Source organism: Nycticebus coucang, chromosome 9 (assembly GCF_027406575.1).
Source record: "Nycticebus coucang isolate mNycCou1 chromosome 9, mNycCou1.pri, whole genome shotgun sequence".
NCBI lineage: Eukaryota > Metazoa > Chordata > Mammalia > Primates > Lorisidae > Nycticebus > Nycticebus coucang.
Window position 1 is genome coordinate 123,178,124 of NC_069788.1, and position 17,778 is coordinate 123,195,901.

A 17,778-nucleotide genomic window follows, 5' to 3' on the forward strand; every position below is an offset into this window, starting at 1 on the left:
TATCTTTCTAAATCATAGTATTTCATAAGTAAGCAAATATACAGAAGCTTAATTTCTAACTTAAAATGTGATTAATGTCTAGTAGAGTCAAGCTAAAAATAGTTTTTTTAATGTCCATCAAAAAAGATGACTTTTTTTATTCTTGACTTTGACCCCATGTGACCAATTGCTCCTAATTTTTCAATATGAGCCACACTGTATAGTATTTATAAGAAAAAGAATAGAAATTAGCCTGGTGAGCAGCAAAGTACAGGGAGTTTTTGTGAAATCTGATTCGTGTTGACCTGTAGTCAAATGTAATTCCATTTTAACATTTATACATTCTTATATTATTATGAACCTATCCTTAACATGGGTTTTATTTGTTTCTCTCCTCCCTCACTTCTGTGAAATGCAAAAGGGAAAGGATGTTTGTTATTCACACATTTGTACCCCACTAACTGGTGTTACACATCTGGCTTCCACTGCAGAGCCCCTGACATCGCAGGGAACGGTGATCAAAATTCCACACACTAGCTTCAAGCTGGGGGCTCGTAGCTACTGCAGCATTGAAAGGGGATATTTTCCTGGCTTCTTTAAACTGAGCATGGTGATGGGATGGTTTACGGGAAGAACACCTCTCAAATCACACGACCACTGCTGCGCTTCTGTGTGTCCTGCTTTCTTCATAACAGCTTGGCACTACATTCTTTCCCTGTTATCTTAGTGGGCTTGTGTGTGTGTGAGGGGATTGCGGGGTGGGAGATAAATGGATAGCTATCCATTATGCATGTGTCTTTCACTCACTGTTAGAGTGATGTGCCTTCCCTTATATGTCACAAATTATGGTCACAGAATAAATCTGTGTCCTGAGAGATTGGGCCAGCTCTCCTTTTGGTGTGAGAGTCATGTGTTTTGGTATGTTTCAGTGTTTATACTCTCAAATGTTCTTCATGTTGCATTAAATGAAGTTGAAATGTTCTCCCATAAGAGTTAGCTTTTCATCTTGGGCTGAAAAAGTCTTCATTTCTGTGTAGCAATTCATGTTATTATAACCTATGGCTTTCAATTGTACCTCCCATAATGAAGAGCTGACTTTAAACACTGTGCTATTCTTGTTATGACTAAGCATAAGGTAAGTGATTTCTCTAACCATATCTAAAGATTGTGTTTGTTAAAATTTTCTCTGCTTTTTTTAAGGCATTTTCACTTTTGTTCCTTACCATTTATTATGTGCTCTCCTTCTGTTTTCTGTTTTTCATCTTAAGATTTCTCAATGAACAATGTGATCTTCAGCAAAAATTATACTATGCATGTAAACACATGTGGAAATGAATTATTTGATATCACAAAGCAATCTTGATTAGTAAATGAATCCCTATGTTTTCAATAAATCCCTTGTGTTTTTTATTTCTTCCTTTGGCTTTAATATAATATACTGTTTCTACATGTTTTTTCAGTTTTTATTCCAGTTGTCAATACTATAAAATCATATTAATTGTAGTAAAATAACATGATCTGATAGAATAGTAGGTAATTTGATACCATATCCTTCATTTTTAATTCTTGACAAATTTGTATTAGCCTGAAATCTCAGTTTTTGGTTTATTTGTTTTGAGGCAGGGTTTTTCTCTCCTCTTACCCTGGCTAGATTGCAGTGGCATCATCATACCTTGTTGCAACCTCAGACTCCTGGCTGAGCTCAAGATATCCTCCTGCCTCAGCCTCCCACTAGCTGGAACTATAGGCATGTGCTACTACACCCAGCTAATTTTTCTTCTCTTTTTTTTTTAATTTAAACTTTATTTATCAGCTAATTTTCTATTTTGTATAGAGACAGGGTCTCACTCTTGCTTAGGCTGGTCTTAAACTCCTGGCCTAATGCAGTCCTCCTCCCTCTGCTCCCAAAGTTCTAGGATTACTGGTGTGAGCCAGTATACCAAACTTCAAAATCTCAGTTCTATTTTTATCTTCCATATTTTCCTTTTTTTCTCAATGAGTAAAGCCAGTGTAAGATAAGGGGGGAAATAACAAACCATAAAAGTTGATGGGCGGCGCCTGTGGCTCAGTGAGTAGGGTGCTGGCCCCATATGCCGAGGGTGGCAGGTTCAAACCCAGCCCCGGCCAAACTGCAACAAAAAAATAGCCGGGCGTTGTGGCGGGCGCCTATAGTCCCAGCTGCTCGGGAGTCTGAGGCAAGAGAATCGCTTAAGCCCACGAGTTAGAGGTTGCTGTGAGCCGTGTGACGCCACGGCACTCTACCCGAGGGCGGTACAGTGAGACTCTGTCTCTACAAAAAAAAAGTTGAGACAGAGCTGTGTTACCGTCTTTATGGTCCATATGTATGAGAATATAGTTGTTTGTCATTACAATCTTTATATTAACATTTTATTAAATTAAGTAAAAGTATACAGCGCAAGCAAGAAAGTCATTTACCACATGCACGAACAGTAAAGTCTTTAAAAATTTATTTTCCTCAGTAGTTTTTTCTACATATGTTGAAAATCATTAAATTAAAAAAGAAATGCTTATAATCATTGATTTTAGAAGGGATTTTCCCCAGATCTGACTCAAATAGCCAATGTAATGGAAATGAAAAAACATTGATTATGTAATTGTAAGCAATATGTTAACCTTAATAAGTGTTCAAGTTCAGGGAATTGAACTTCCAATTCATCATCCAAATTTCTCCCCCTAAGCTTTTTGAAACACCTAGTTCTAAACTGAGGTGCCACAAAGCAACACTGTTTTGTTTTGTTTTTTTATTCAATTCATGTTAATGAATGATTTTTTTTTTTTTTTTTTTTTTGTCGTTGTTAATTTTTAAGCCACGTAGGGAAGGGGAGTGGATATTTTCTGATTTGGTTTGGTTTAGGCTTGGTTTTTTGTTTTGGGGATTTGTTTTTCTGGGGCCTACTAGTCCTTCACCACCATTTCCATTATATACATTATATGATGTATATAATAGACATTATATAAATCTTATGGAACATTTTATGAGACAATTTGAATTACTCATCTGAACTGCTCTGTTCATTGTAAATCTCTTGTTTCTATCCATACACTAGCTCCACTCTAGATTGGAAGGGCTTAAAGATGAACTCTGGAGGAATAGAGACTGCGACTTAAGAGTAACTATTACTGATCAAAGGAGCTACTTTCCATTCGCAAACGTTGCTTTGCGCTATGGGTTTGGGCTCCTTAAGTTTCTACATCTTGTTGAAGACTTTCTTAACTTCCATTTGACTTCTACAAACTGTTTTTTGTCTTTTAACATTTCCCCCCTTTCTTTTCTTTCTCTCCCAGAGTTTTCTCTCACTCTTTTAGCTTTCTCTTGTATTCCTTGAACCACTTTTTAAAAACTAGTTTCTCTCTTTATTAAGCTTGTCTATTAATTTGTCTATTAGTGTGTGTTTCTTTTCTTCTGTAAGGCTATAGTGGTATACTTACTTATTTTCATTCCATAGTATGCCAACTTGCTTATTTATTTTGCAGCAAGTTCATTGGTCATTCTTACCCTCTTGGTATGAATTTTCAATAAGAAATAGCAGATCATTCTGCATTTACATATTGTCCCCTTCTGTAAACCCATACTTTCTTTTCTCTTGTTCTAGATTTACTCCCTCAAACCTCTCTCACGTCTTTTTCTTTTCTTCATTCTCGTGACTTCTTCCCTATATTGTTTTCTTTAATCAGTCATTAATTTCTTTCCCATTTGGTCCAGATTTGTTCTTCAATAAGACTCTTGAGTAAAAGAACATAAGAATACGTTCTTCCAGATTAGCTTCTTCATTCTAGATTCTAGTGCATTGAAAACTAGCTAAACAGTCTGGGCCAAAGGAGAATAACTATAACATTTGGAATTGTTTCTCCTTTTGTGTGTGTGTGTGCGCGCGCGCGTGCTTGCGCGCTTTTTTCTTGTGTGTCTGTTTGTGACTTTTTTTTATTGTTGTTGTTTCTTTAAACATTAACAATTGTTTATTTCAGGGAAGGACAACCATAATCCACCCTAAGTTGCAACATTCCTTTCATAAATTGTTTCATTACAATAGTAGATTGTGTTAAACTATAGAACTTAATTTGTTGTGTATATATCCATTTGGGGCAAGCTGCTGGGATGTGGGAAGAAGAGGTGTGGAGCTGAAATACAATTTCCTTTGAAATTAACACACAAATTCCATCCAGAAGGGCCCCTGAATGCAACAGTTTTATAATATTTAACAAAATGTTTTACTCTGACCTAAACTTTTGAATCAAAACATAAGGATTTCTGATGGGTAAATTATATAGATACCGAAGAACTGGTAAATGAAAGAATTCAATTTCCTTGATTTTCAACAGATGCATCTTTTATAATTAATGTAACTATAATAAATTATTAATATAATAAATATAATCAATGAACAACAAAGGATATTAGAATCACAGGTAAATGTTATATATGAGGATTTCTGTTTTCCCCCATTAACATATATATCCTAAAAAAGACTAAAATGGAGTACTTGATTACAAGTTTTACTTGAATTTCATTATTAGAGTCAAGAAATATCCTAAATGCCTTAATATTTAGCATCTCTATTTTCAAATGAATATACAACAACTTGATTTTTTTTCTGATTTTAAATACAAATGAATAAAAATTGCCTTTGGTTTATCTTGCCCAATTTATAATATAGAACCTCAGTTTTTTTCTGGTTGTCAGTTCTTTCCTTAAAGTAAGGGAAGGATGAATAAAAACTACATGAAACAAATGTAACAAGATATGTCAAGCCTTTGCTCCTAGACCTCAGGAGCTTGCCCATTAAATATGCATCTCTGGTATTCCATGTTATGAGCCCTAAATTACTGAGTTTATGCTCTCTCTGCAGGTCCAGTCCAGGTGCAGCAGCAAGGAGAACATTCTCAGAGCCAGTAAGTGTTTTATCATTTTAGGTGGGATACTGAACTAGAGCTTAATGGTTCATCAGAATGTAAAGCTAAAAATGACATTTTGGTGAAAAAAATAAAGAACAGCAGTGAGTAAAGTTTACATCAAGAATATGAATATTAGGGCTTTCACTCTCTAAAAATATTAATTTCAGTATATCAAAGAATATTTCCCTTAATCTATTATTTTTTGAGCTGACAACAGAACTTCAATGCAGTCCTATCAGGGTAGGAATGAGCCTTCTCTGTGACTCAGACTATCTTTAATGACCCCATTGCCAAAACTATTTAAAAACAGACTAACTGAAAAAAATCATAATGTAAATCCATTAAAGGAGGCTAACTTTAAAAAAATGTGATTCCTGAGAGGGTATTATATTTTTGTGACTATAAATTCCTGAGAGATCTTAGCTTAACAGTTTGTTTTAAAACATAGAGCCTGAACCAGGGTAAACAAGCCTCAATTTTATTTTTTTTTTTTTTGATCACTAATAGCCTTAACTGGAAGTCATTTAATTTTGTGTATTATTCCTTTTCCTTTTTCTATCTTATAAAAAATAACTATAAAAAGCTTTTCTTCATCTGCATATTTGAAATGATGTTATATTAAAAGTTGTGACTTAAAAACTTGGGAATCCTAAGAAAAGTACTGCATAAATGCTACGTATTTTATTATTATTTTCTGTAACTTGATAGCCTAATGACATCATCCCATCCTCTTCCTGAATCTTTATCAAGAGAAGTAGTACAGGAGGACCATACTGAAACAGGTCTACTGGATACCCACTGGGAGTTTCAGTAAATGGGATGATTTATATTTCTAGTAAAATGTCAGTATTATTTAACAATCAGAAAGTACTTGAAGAACTTCAAATAGGTAAAAGTCCATAGTTTTTTAAGTGTAAAATTTTCCTTTTCTGTGTTATAAATTTGTTATCTTAGCTCAACACCCTCAGACAAGCATACTGCAACTGTTTGGCCAAGATGATTGTATTAGAATTATATAAAAAAAAAATGTAAACAGACATGGTTATATCACAAATTTCCATAACATTCAACAGACAGGTGAATCTGCGTGGGGGGCAGGGTTCTTCACTAGTAAGAGATGTAAATTCCTATAATGCCTTACCAGGGATCTAAAGTCAAGAAACTTAAGGGTTGGTGGAGAGATGACTGAATGTTCACTAAAATAAAACAATAAAGACAAGTGAACTTGAAAATGATATTTTATGATGTAGTTCCCATTTATTGTTGTTCCTGAAATGATGATAAGTCACTGATAGTGATTATGGTGATTAGGAAGAAAAATAATTTCTCATTGAGAACGGTTCCCTTTGAACCTTCTTTCACATCTATCATGGATCTTTGTGCACAATATTAGAACTGTCTTTCATTTCAGTTGTGTTCTTACTGGCTTGTTAACTATCATCACTTCATAATGGCTCCAGTTTTTCTGATCATGTTTTCTTAAGATAAAATAATCATGTAGATGGTCCTTATAATCTTCTAATCCATCCAACATCACAGCCTCATAGTTCTGTGACTTTTATGTTTATGGTCTTCCCTCTCAATACCACTTTGATAAACTCATACTCCTACCCATGGCCATACCCAGGACCTTTCATCACCTTCAGCTTTCAATATATTAAGTTTTTGAGCTGTTCTACCTTTGAACTTCTTAGCTTCAGTACCCCATTGCTTATTTAGACTATTTTTATCTTCCTTTTTGTCTTCCTTTGCCATGTACTACCATACTACAATCATATAGAACCTATTAGCTCTTCCGTTCTCTCAATGCTATATCCTTCCTCTATTCCTTTGAACCTTTCCCCTTGCATAAACTATTCATTCCATTGTTTTCCTGGAGAACTCTTACTTATCCTTCAAGACTCAATTCAAATAGATTCCTCTGAGTTCCCCCCACTTAAGGTGATTAATCCTTCTTGAATACCCCTATTCCATTTGCTTTACTCATTTTTTTACTTATTTACTAATTAAACTACCCTCAAGGAATACATTTCCAAAATGCAGCCAACATAAAAAAAAACTAAAATAAACTTCTTTTTAAATATAAACATACATATAAATATATAAATTTACATATGTGTGTGTATATATATATACACATATATAGTATGTGTGTATGTATGTCAGCACAGAAGATCAATGGATCCTAGAGAAAGGACAAATGTTAGAATGTAATGGAGTTATCTAGAATTTAGTCACCCTTTTGTCAAATTAAGGGGTAACTTTTCTTTGGCTCCTTAAAATATCGTCAAAATAACCACTGACAACAAAGGTTACTATAGTAAAAAAGAATATAACTTTAACAAAGTCTTACTCTCAGACTCAAAGTCTCCAAATGGCAAGAGCAAAGTCAGGCTATTTATGAGATTTTGAAGTTTGGTTTAAAGCAGATCTTTTTTTTTTTTTTTTTTTTTTTTTTTTTTTTATTGTTGGGGATTCATTGAGGGTACAATAAGCCAGGTTAAAGCAGATCTTTTTTAATGTGGCGCTTGACTAGAATTGGATAAGAATCCTGGTATAATCCTTTCAGATTGATATACATAGCAAGGCAAGGGGTTCTGAGCGCCTTGGTATGTAAACTGTCTTTTGATACTTTCTTTTTCAGAGTTGATGGCTCTTTCCAGAAGTTTCTGGAATAAACAATAAGATTATTTACAACCATTATCTTCAAGGAAAAAGTTTCATAGAATAGTAAAGTGTATTGACAAAGACAATGAAATAATATGTTAAGCTAATGAAGACAATAAACTGTAACTGTAGATGGTTTCACATACCAGGGTTTTTCTTGGTGGTCATTCTTTACTCTGAGCTGAAAGATAAGCCATTAACATTTGGGAGTGTGATTAGTCCAGACCATCACCTCTAATTGGGATATCTCACAGTAGTATATTGAGTATCTGGGGGAAGTTGTCAAAGTATTTTCCTATTCTATTGTATTAGAACACATCTGCACCATGCTACACAAATGTGTAAAGGATTATCCTCATGATCCTTTTCTTAGCCAAAAGCCAAGATTATCCAAATTAAGCCAAGAGAATAGGTCTTATCCCCAATCTCAGCAGATATAGAGTTCTTAGTCAATATACTTAATTTTATGAAGCCAGGTGTAGTGGCTTACACCTGTAATCCTAGCACTTTGGGAGGCCAGGGCAGGAAAGAGAGTTACTTGAGGCCAGGAATTTGAGAGCAGCCTGGGCAACATAGAATTTCTGAAAGTTTTACTAATTTGATTTTTAGAATTGTGTTTGTTTTACATTGCCTGAAGATTGGGGATGATGTGGACAGTGAAATTTCTTACTAAGTAGCAAAGATTTATAAAACTGTTTAGTAGTAGGCCAAATAAAACAAGTGTCTCAATTATAAGAGAGAGACATCAGAACTCCCCAGGTTGCAAACACAAAATAGAGTTGTTCTCTGTCAAGGAAAGGGTTTACCAAGAGTAAACAATAGCTGAGACATACTCTAAACCCACTTTTAAAGAATGGTTTTGTGACATCACTTTAAAGATATTCCCTGGGGGCCTTGACGTTAGGTTCTTGGCCCTGTCCCACCTTTTAATTTTACCAGGATTGTGTTGGTGACAGATGACACATAGTAAGGCTTTCCTATCAATATTAATTATGTACAGTAGAAAATCTGTTTTTGTAGTTATCCTGATACATTCATGCTACTATTCAAATTTCCGGAGGATGTTCCAGCAGGTTCACTGGTGAGGGCCTGGTCTTTGATTGTAAGATATCATCTGGAACACGGCGTCCTTCAGAGTTGAATACTGTATCCTCAGGTTGTAGAAGGGGTAACCCAGGGTAGGAAGTTATTAAAGAACTAATTTTGACTCACGGAGGGTCTGTTCATGTTTGGTGCCCAGGAAAGAGGTTCAGTTTCTAAGGACTTGGTTAAGTCATATAGTGGCATGGCAGTTTTAGAAAAGTTGGGAATGCATTGCCCCATTGCCTCCAACAGACAGTGAGACCTAGGAATCCTCTTAATTAGATTCCAGATTTGGTTTTGGAGAATTTAAAAGACTTTTTCTTTTTTTCTTTTTTTTTTTTTTTAAACAGTTTTATTTTCCCTTGGCCAACAATTTCCTAAGGAAGTACTTTTCAAACCTGAATTTCTTAGGGATATTTCTTCATACCAATCAAAAACTGCAATCCTGTAGTGTTTGGAATTTTGTTCCCTTTTTGTTCTAAGGCACACCTCAAATAAATCATTTTGTTCGTATCAAAAGTTCCTCGGGGTGACCGCTTTAATTCTTCCACATCCAACAAAGGAATTTTCAGATCAAGAGTCCTGCTGTAGTAGAAAGTAGGTCTCACTCTTTGAGTGGGTCTCCCTGGGACCTCCAATATTGTTGAATGCTGGCTTCTCACAAATGGTTAACTCATTTAAGGAGAACACTACCTTAGCAGAATCTTCATTGCATTTCATTGTGGGTTTAATGTTGGAATGTTTATGATATTTTGAAGTCAAGTATAAGTTAGGCCTTTCACTGGCATAGCTAAATTAAAATTGATCAAGATCGTGATATAATAGTTTAGAATTGATGGAGATAGCAAGGCAAGAAGTGTGTGTGTGTCAGAGAGAGAGAAAGAAAGAGAAATGAAGTGAGAGAAAGAGATTTATTTTTAATTTTGGCCATTCTGCTCTACGTAATAAAATTTGCATCTAAGCAAAATTAATTAAAACCTGAGCAGAGCTCAAATTGAAGCAAAGGGGCTAAAACCAAGAAATCTTACTGGGATCTACAGTAATAAAAACCTATTAAATTTTTAGTTTTAACATATTAGATTTTTGGTGTATTAACCTCGTTTAAGTATAATCTTCAGGTGTCAGTCAGTGTAAGTACCCAGTAGGTGGAGCTTATGATAATAGCAACTTACCTAACTAGGTAGGGATAAGGAGCTGTATTTTTCAGAGAATCAAGTCAATGCAAGTCTGAAATAAACTAAAGCAGTTTACTTTATTCACATTTGGATTCCACTAGAGTTAGAGATGAAGTGTCATCTTTTATTCCAAGAATGAAGTCTTCAGTTAATGTTTTGATATTTTCTGGATTAACTGATAACCAGAGGGACAGAGGGTCTACAATCTTTCTAACTCACAGGATTTTTTTAGAAGCATCAAGTGAATCACCATTGAATGCCAAAGTTCACACAGAATAAATCATCAATCAATGTCCTTCCTCTTGATCTTTCTTTAAATATAAATGTAAATATAAAATTAGCCATTTAAAAGTGAACAATTCAAGGGTATTTAGTAAATTTGTAGTATTGTTCAACCACCCCCTCTACTAGTTCTAAAACATTTTCATCACCCTGAAAGGAAACCCCATGTCATTAAGCAGGTACTCTTCATTACCCTCTCTCCCCAGCCCCTAGGAACCACTAATCTGTTTTCTGTCTCCTAGGGATTTACCTGTTCTGTATATTTCTTATACTTGGAACCATACAATATGTGAAACTTTATGTATCAATTCTTTTATTTAGCTTAATGTTTTCAAGGTTCTTTAATGTCGTAGCATACATCAGTATTTCACTCCTTGTTATTACTACATAATATTCCATTTTATTTTTGCCCCACAATTTGTTTATCCATTGATCATTTGATGGACAAGTAGTTGGGTTATTTTCACCTTGTGGCTATTTTGAAGAGTGCTGCTATGAACATGCGTGTAAACCTATTTGTTTGTGTACTTGTTTTCAGTTATTCTGGGTATATACCTAGGAGGTAGAATTTCTGGGTCATACAGTAACTATGTTTATTTTTATGAATAACTGAAAAACTGTTTTCCACAGTAGCTGAACCATTCTGTATTCCTAACAGCAGTGCACAAGGGTTCCGATATTTTCACATCCTTATTGACACGTGTTATTTTCCCTTTTTTTTTTTTTCTGTTGCAGCCATTCTAGTGGAAGTCAAATGGTATCTCATTGTGCTTTTGATTTTCTTTTTCATAATGACTAATGTTGTGGAGTATCTTTTCACATTGGTTTGTCATTTGTATACCTTTGGAAAAATTTCTCTCGAAGTCTTTTGTCCATGTTAGATTGTTTGGCTTTCTGTTGTTGCAGGAATTTTTTATGTCTTCTAGATATTAGGCCCTTAACAAATAGGTTATTGGCGAAAGGATCATTTGAGGCCAGGTGTTCAAGACCAGCCCGGGCAACACAGGGTGACCCTATCTCTAAAAAAAGAAAGATTATATTTTTTTTTTAATTATTACTTTGAACTCTTTGCCAGACAATTCATAGATCTTCATTTCTTTGGGGTTGGTTACTAAAAACTTACTCTGTTACTTTAGTGCTGTAAAGTTTCCTTGATTTTCCTTGCCCTAATGTCTACACCATTAATGAACCAGCTACCTCTTCCAGATTCTATAAACTGGTTTTGGTGGGAACAGACCTTCACCTGTATGTGGGTGTGAGGATGAAGGGTGGGTGTGAGGGGAAGCAATTCTGGCTTCAGTAAGGGCACAGCATCATGGTCTCCATGCAGCTCTGTCAACTGAGATTACCATCAGCAAAGATCACATTGGTAATCAGCCGCTAATGTTTTGGGTATCCATAGCAGTGATGAAGGTATGGAATTCTCTGGTAGTGAAGGCTACTGGGATCATCCTTTTCTCTTTTTCTCCAACAGGGGAAGTCATAACTTAATGATCCCTCTTACTATAGGTCGGGTTCACAGGCATACATGTGGGTGTACACAGAGCTATAGAGGTTCTAGGTCATGTGCACTCTTTCTGTGGTAGTGATTTTAGCATCCTAGGCACTGGTATTCACAGTGATTCTTATTTGAACAAAATATAAAATAGGAGCTTGAGTTTTTCAATGTGTAAATGCAAAACTGATTGCTCTTTTAATGGATTAAAAGATTTTACTACTTTAGTTGCAATTAACTAGAATAATGATTCAGTTAAGTTGCTACTGAAGTAAGGGATTTCCCATGGCTCTATTCTGAGAAACTGGCTCATCATTGCTTCTTATTCAAGGAACTCTTTTCTGCCAAATTATTCTGCCAGTGCTCAGACTACAACATTCATCCCTCATTATTAATACACTTTTAATTTTTAAAAAATTTTATCTCTAAGACAAGTTTATTTGAAGACATTACTCTTTTATTGTAGACATTCATACAGTGAACAGGATTCAAAAGGACATAGATGAGATAAATATCATTCATTAAAAATTCCTACTTCAACTATTAAATGAAAAATTTTAGATACAGTAGTTTAACTACAGATCCTGACTTTCTGTTATGTTTCGCTTGTTATTTCATGTGTAAAAGTTTCCTAGTCTTATTCTAGTCAATTTAATTTTATGATTTTTAGATTCCCTCCCAATGAATCAGTGAACCTTAACACTCAAAGGTTTCAGAAATTAAATTTGAAGATGATAATATACTGAATTTTTTTCTATTTATGATTTTACTTATCTACTATCTCCTCATTAGTCACATATTTTAATATCCATACTGAAATATTAGATATTCACTTTTTGCCAACATCATTTTTTTTTTTTTTTTTCTTGTAGAGACAGAGTCTCACTTTATGGCCCTCGGTAGAGTTCCGTGGCCTCACACAGCTCACAGCAACCTCCAACTCCTGGGCTTAAGCGATTCTCTTGCCTCAGCCTCCCGAGTAGCTGGGACTACAGGCGCCCGCCACAACACCCGGCTATTTTTTGGTTGCAGTTTGGCCGGGGCCGGGTTTGAACCTGCCACCCTCGGTATATGGGGCAGGTGCCTTAACGACTGAGCCACAGGCACCGCCCGCCAACATCATTTTAATGACAGAGAATTTACATATTTTAATGAAATCTGTCCATTACCCCATTATCAGGTTTAGTGAATATTACCTGTAGTGATAGATCCAGTCCACTAAAATCACTTAACATTTAAAATATTACATGTCAAAATTTTCATTCTTAAGGTAGCAGTAAATTATAAAACCATTTTAGGTATGTAAGATTTGTATTATAACAAGCTATACACTCTAAATTTGATGCACTGCTAAATTCAGGCTTACACATAAACAAAGAAAAGTGGTTACTTTTTTAGTATATATTCAGTTTCAGTGCATCGTCCACAGGCCTCAAAACTCCTGCCTTCACTGGTTCATCATATAAAAGAATGCACCCTATACAGTCTAACTATACCTCTACTCAAATCTTGGTTTTTGTACTTACTAGTTTTGTGAATTTGGACAAGTGCTCAATATCTTTATGCTTCAGCTTTCTCACCTGTAAAATGTAATAGGAGTATCTACCTCATGGGCTAACGATTAAATAGCGTAATATTAGGTACATAATAATCAGTTAATAAATGTTAGCTGCTGTTATTGTTATTACTGCAAATCCTACTAGTATTGCTATTTTTTGATGATGATAAAACAGGTTAATTTTTATTGACTGTGTTTCAAATACTTTCCTGCATGATTCATAATTTTTACAATAATGACAACAAATCTCATGAGTAAAATTCTATGTATTTCTAAATTAAATAGGAAAGGAACTAAAGATTTCATAGTTAAATAAGTTGTTTGTAAGTATACTAATAGTATGAGCTATAGCCAGTATTTGAAACCTGGCTCTCTGATTATATTGCCCACATTTTTAATTTAACATGGTTATCTATGCCAAAATTGTTCTTTTACTACATATGCTATGGCGATAATATGACATTATTCTTTTATTTCATTTCTCTGCCTCTAATTGTTTCCTCTGTCAACCAGTTTATTATTTTCAATAAAGCCAAAAGACATATTTTCAGAGATTGTCTGTTAATAAAACTAGATATTATAAAACAATGAATTTGAACATAATCAACACCTCTTTTGTAAAAGTGTTTGACTGGAGTAGGATGTTATCTCATTGTGGCTTTAATTTGCATTTCTCTAATGGTTAGTGATGTTGAACACTGTTTTTCATATGTTTGTTGGCCATTTATATATCTCCTTTTGAGAAATGTCCGTTCATGTCATTTGCCCACATTTTAATGAGGTCATTTGTTTTTTTCTGTTGAGTTGTTTGAGTTCTTTATATATCCTGGCTATTAGCCCCTTGTCAGATTAATAGTTTATAAATATTTTCTTCCATTTTTTAGAATGTCTCTTTACTCTGTTGATTGTTTTGCTGTACATAAGTTTTGTAGTTTAATATAGTCCCATTTATCTATTTTTGGGTTTTGTTGCCTATGCTTCTGAAGTCTTAGCCATAAAATCTTTGCCTAGATTAATGTTCTGAAAATTTTCCCCCATATTTTCTTCGGGTAGTTTTATAGGTACAGGTCTTATGTTTAAGTCTTTAATCCATTTTGAGTTGATTTTTATATACAGTTATAGATAGAGGTCTAGTTTCATTCTTTTCCATGTGGATATCCAGTTTTCCAGCACCATTTGTTGAAGATAGTGTCCTTTTCCTAATATATGTTCCTGGCACACTTGTTGAAAATCAGTTGGTTATAGTATGTGGATTTATTTCTGAGTTCTCTATTCTGTTCTGTATCATTGGACTATGTGTCTGTTTTTATGCCAATACCAGGCTGTTCTTAGTATAGCTTTGTAGGTGCTCTTATTATTATTGTTACTATTAGTACTACTCTCATTACTATTACATGTATTATCGTAATTCAATTATTCTTTGTTTTATAATAAGCCTTCCTTTATTTGTTTGTTAGTTTGTTTATTAGAGATGGGGTCTTGCTCTTGCTCAGTCTGGTCTCAAACTCCTGAGCAGGGATCCTCCTGCCTCATCCTCCCCAAGTGCTAGAATTATAAGCATGAGCCGCCATACACAGCCACAACTGTTCATTAGAGTGAAGGCATTATCTCCAAAAATCCACTTTTTCAATGAAAATATGTTAACTAATTGGAGTAACAATTAAAGCTTTAAAATCCATTAGTCTTACATAAACTTATCAGGTAATTTGAATGTCACCTTTGAGAGCAGAGTTTGAAGAAAATGAATGTATTTCAGACCATTAGTAAGGTGTAAAAGGAAGGGAAAGCCTAAAAGAAGGGAAATCCAGCTTGAATACATTTTTAAATCACTCCCTTTTTCTTGAAACAATTATATTTCTTGGCTTTTCTTTCTCCTACTGTTCCTTTTAAACACTGTTTTTCAAGTGTCTAGCTTCTGTGAAGGTTTCTTTTTTGGCCCATTCATTAAATATTGATGTTTTTCAGAAGTGTCTCTTAGGCCTCTATTCACACTCTGTATTCTGCACAAACAGGTCATCCACTCATAGTGCCTTCAAGTAAGTCAAATTGTAACTAAAGCCCATAACTTTTCCCTAAACTTTGGACATATATTTCAAATCATCTGTTGTAGATCTCTTCTCAGATGTTCCACAAATATCTCATATTCAACATGACTAAAACAAATTTATAATCTCAACCTGCTCTTCTCATATTTTAAGGAGTGAACATCATTAGTCACTTAGTTTTCCAAACCAAAAATCTTTACAAAGTTTTATCCCCCTTCCTATAACCATTTTTATCTTTCCAAAATAAAAATCTAAACTTGTCATGCTCCTTTGATAACTTTAACTTTGTAATACCGTCTTCTATTTTTGGATAAAAACCCAAGCCCTTTTAAATACTTGTCATCTGGCTTCTGTTTGCCTCTAGTGTTGTCTCTACTACTCGCACCTTGAATTCAGTGCATAGTCATATGAACCTTTCAATTTGCAAATAGTTCCATCTTTCCCAAAATACTGACTTCACATCTTTTCCAAACCCTGGACAGCTCCTACTTACTGTACATTTCTTCTAGGAGGCTTTATGTCACCTCCCAAATTTGATCAAATGTACCCTCCTATGTTCTTCTCTAGGGTCTTGGAAGCCTGTTTATCTTCTCTACTGTCTCTTCCATTCTACTCTAAGCTTCTTGTAAAACCTCATCTATCTTGCTCACTGATACTATTCCAAAAATCTAGTCTCTCAGTAAATGGGATGAATGGGTGAGTGAATAAATAAATGAAAGCAGTACCTGAGGAAGACAAAACAATCAAAGGATAGCAGAATATCCTAAAAAGGAAATTAGGAGGAGAGAAATAAAAATTAGCAAAAACACTAATGTGCTTATTAAAAATATTGTATTTCTTAACTTTTCCTTCTCCTCAAATTATTTCATGTTCTCACTTTGGCCCTATCCCTTCCTTCATTCTCACTACAGCTATCCAGATTTAGGACCTATTACTTATTACCTCTTACTGGGAGTATATTATCAGACTTTTAGTTTTAGTCATATGCCTTTTAATCTATCCTATATAGATAGTTCTCTTGTTAATTTTCTTGTACCTTGCTTATAAGAAAATTGAAGTTTTCCCTTTTTTCATAATCCTCAGGAAAGAGGATTTTGAAGTAATTCTTGGAGAAGTATGCTAATTTCTTGCAGCTCTTATTTTCAGAAAAATTTTTCTCATTCTCTCTTGCCATAATTTAATTCCTTATCCTCCTGATTGGCATTCACTGAATCAGACAACAGCAGATTACTGTCACTTAGATGATCTTTCTTCATGTAACTAAAGATAATTAGCAATTGATTTTCATAAATATTTATTAAGTTACTATATCTAAGCTCTGTCTCTTTCAACTTTCTCATCTAATCTTCCAAATAAATCAACTTTATTTAATTTTCTTTATTATAACCTCATTTTGCTCATTTACTAAGTTCTCAAATTTAGAAAAAAAATTTGAGAGGGTTGAAAACTTGTGTTAAAAACTTGTGTTTTTTAATGCTTAAAAACGTGTTCAGGTATAATGAACACTTACTGGGTGAAAGGCATGCCAAAAGCCCCAACTTAAGCATTATGAAAAGTACCATGAATCAAACACATTTGTACCCCCTTAATATATTGAGGGGAAAGAATGGTTAGACAATTAATAAATAAATAAAAGAAAAAAAAACAAGAAAAACCTTTCTTTACAGACAGGGTCTTGCTGTGTTGCCCAGGCTAGACTCATAAAAGTTCTGGGCTCAAGTCATCCTCCCACAAGCATGTACCACCATACTTGGCTCTTAAATATCATTATTCTATTAGTAAAACCTAGATTTCTTATGTAGTATTTGCTATTCAGTTTAAATTTGGTCTCACTTATCTTATTTTCTATTAAATATCATTATTCTATTAGTAAAACCTAGATTTCTTATGTAGTATTTGCTATTCAGTTTAAATTTGGTCTCACTTATCTTATTTTCCCAGATTATTATACTTTTACTTTATATGAGAAATTGTATCATTCATTACTTCTAGTCAATCTTTCTCATTCCTCATTGTCAATATTATAGCTGGTATAGATAGCTAAGAATAGAAAATCCCAGCTCTCATTTCCACACAGAGACATCAACTTCAAAGCAATATGGGACCACAGTACCTTCATGAGAACTTCAGAAAACAGGTAAGAAGTTGTATTACTCCATGCCAATACAAAGCCACAAACAGCCACATTGAAATGGATAAGAAGAACTGTTCTACTTTACTTGTGACCTCTCCTTCCCCACGTCACTACAGTTTAGCGTGGTCAAGAGAGTACGCCTGACTTAGGGCTTTTCTCTGTGGGGAAAGAACAGACTATGCATCAAACATTCCAGCTTTTCAGAGGGCTGTCCAATGGACTGATTTCTGTCTTACTGCATTGACAGAACCAGCATAGCTTAGATGCCTCCTGGGGGGCTGCTGAAATTAAGCAAAAATAGAGACAGTTTTGGAGAGCTGTTCAAGGGAATGGATTCTGATTTGACTAACTAAGGTGCTGACAGAGAACTGGCATACTTTGGATGCCTGAGGGCCACTAAGAATAAAGAGCAGGGGTGGCTCCCAGCAACAGTACTACAGAGCCTG

The 17,778-nt window shown here is 34.5% G+C and overlaps 1 protein-coding gene across 11 annotated transcripts in view; it reads left to right on the forward strand.

Moving 5' to 3' along the window:
* Positions 1-17,778, forward strand: part of GPHN (gephyrin) — a 708,676-nt gene that overhangs the window by 539,069 nt on the left and 151,829 nt on the right. For all 11 annotated transcript variants that reach the window (XM_053602269.1, XM_053602258.1, XM_053602260.1 and 8 more), the window contains one exon: positions 4,848-4,890. In XM_053602269.1, the coding sequence (XP_053458244.1) occupies positions 4,848-4,890 (43 nt within the window). The remainder of the gene's footprint in view (positions 1-4,847; positions 4,891-17,778) is intronic.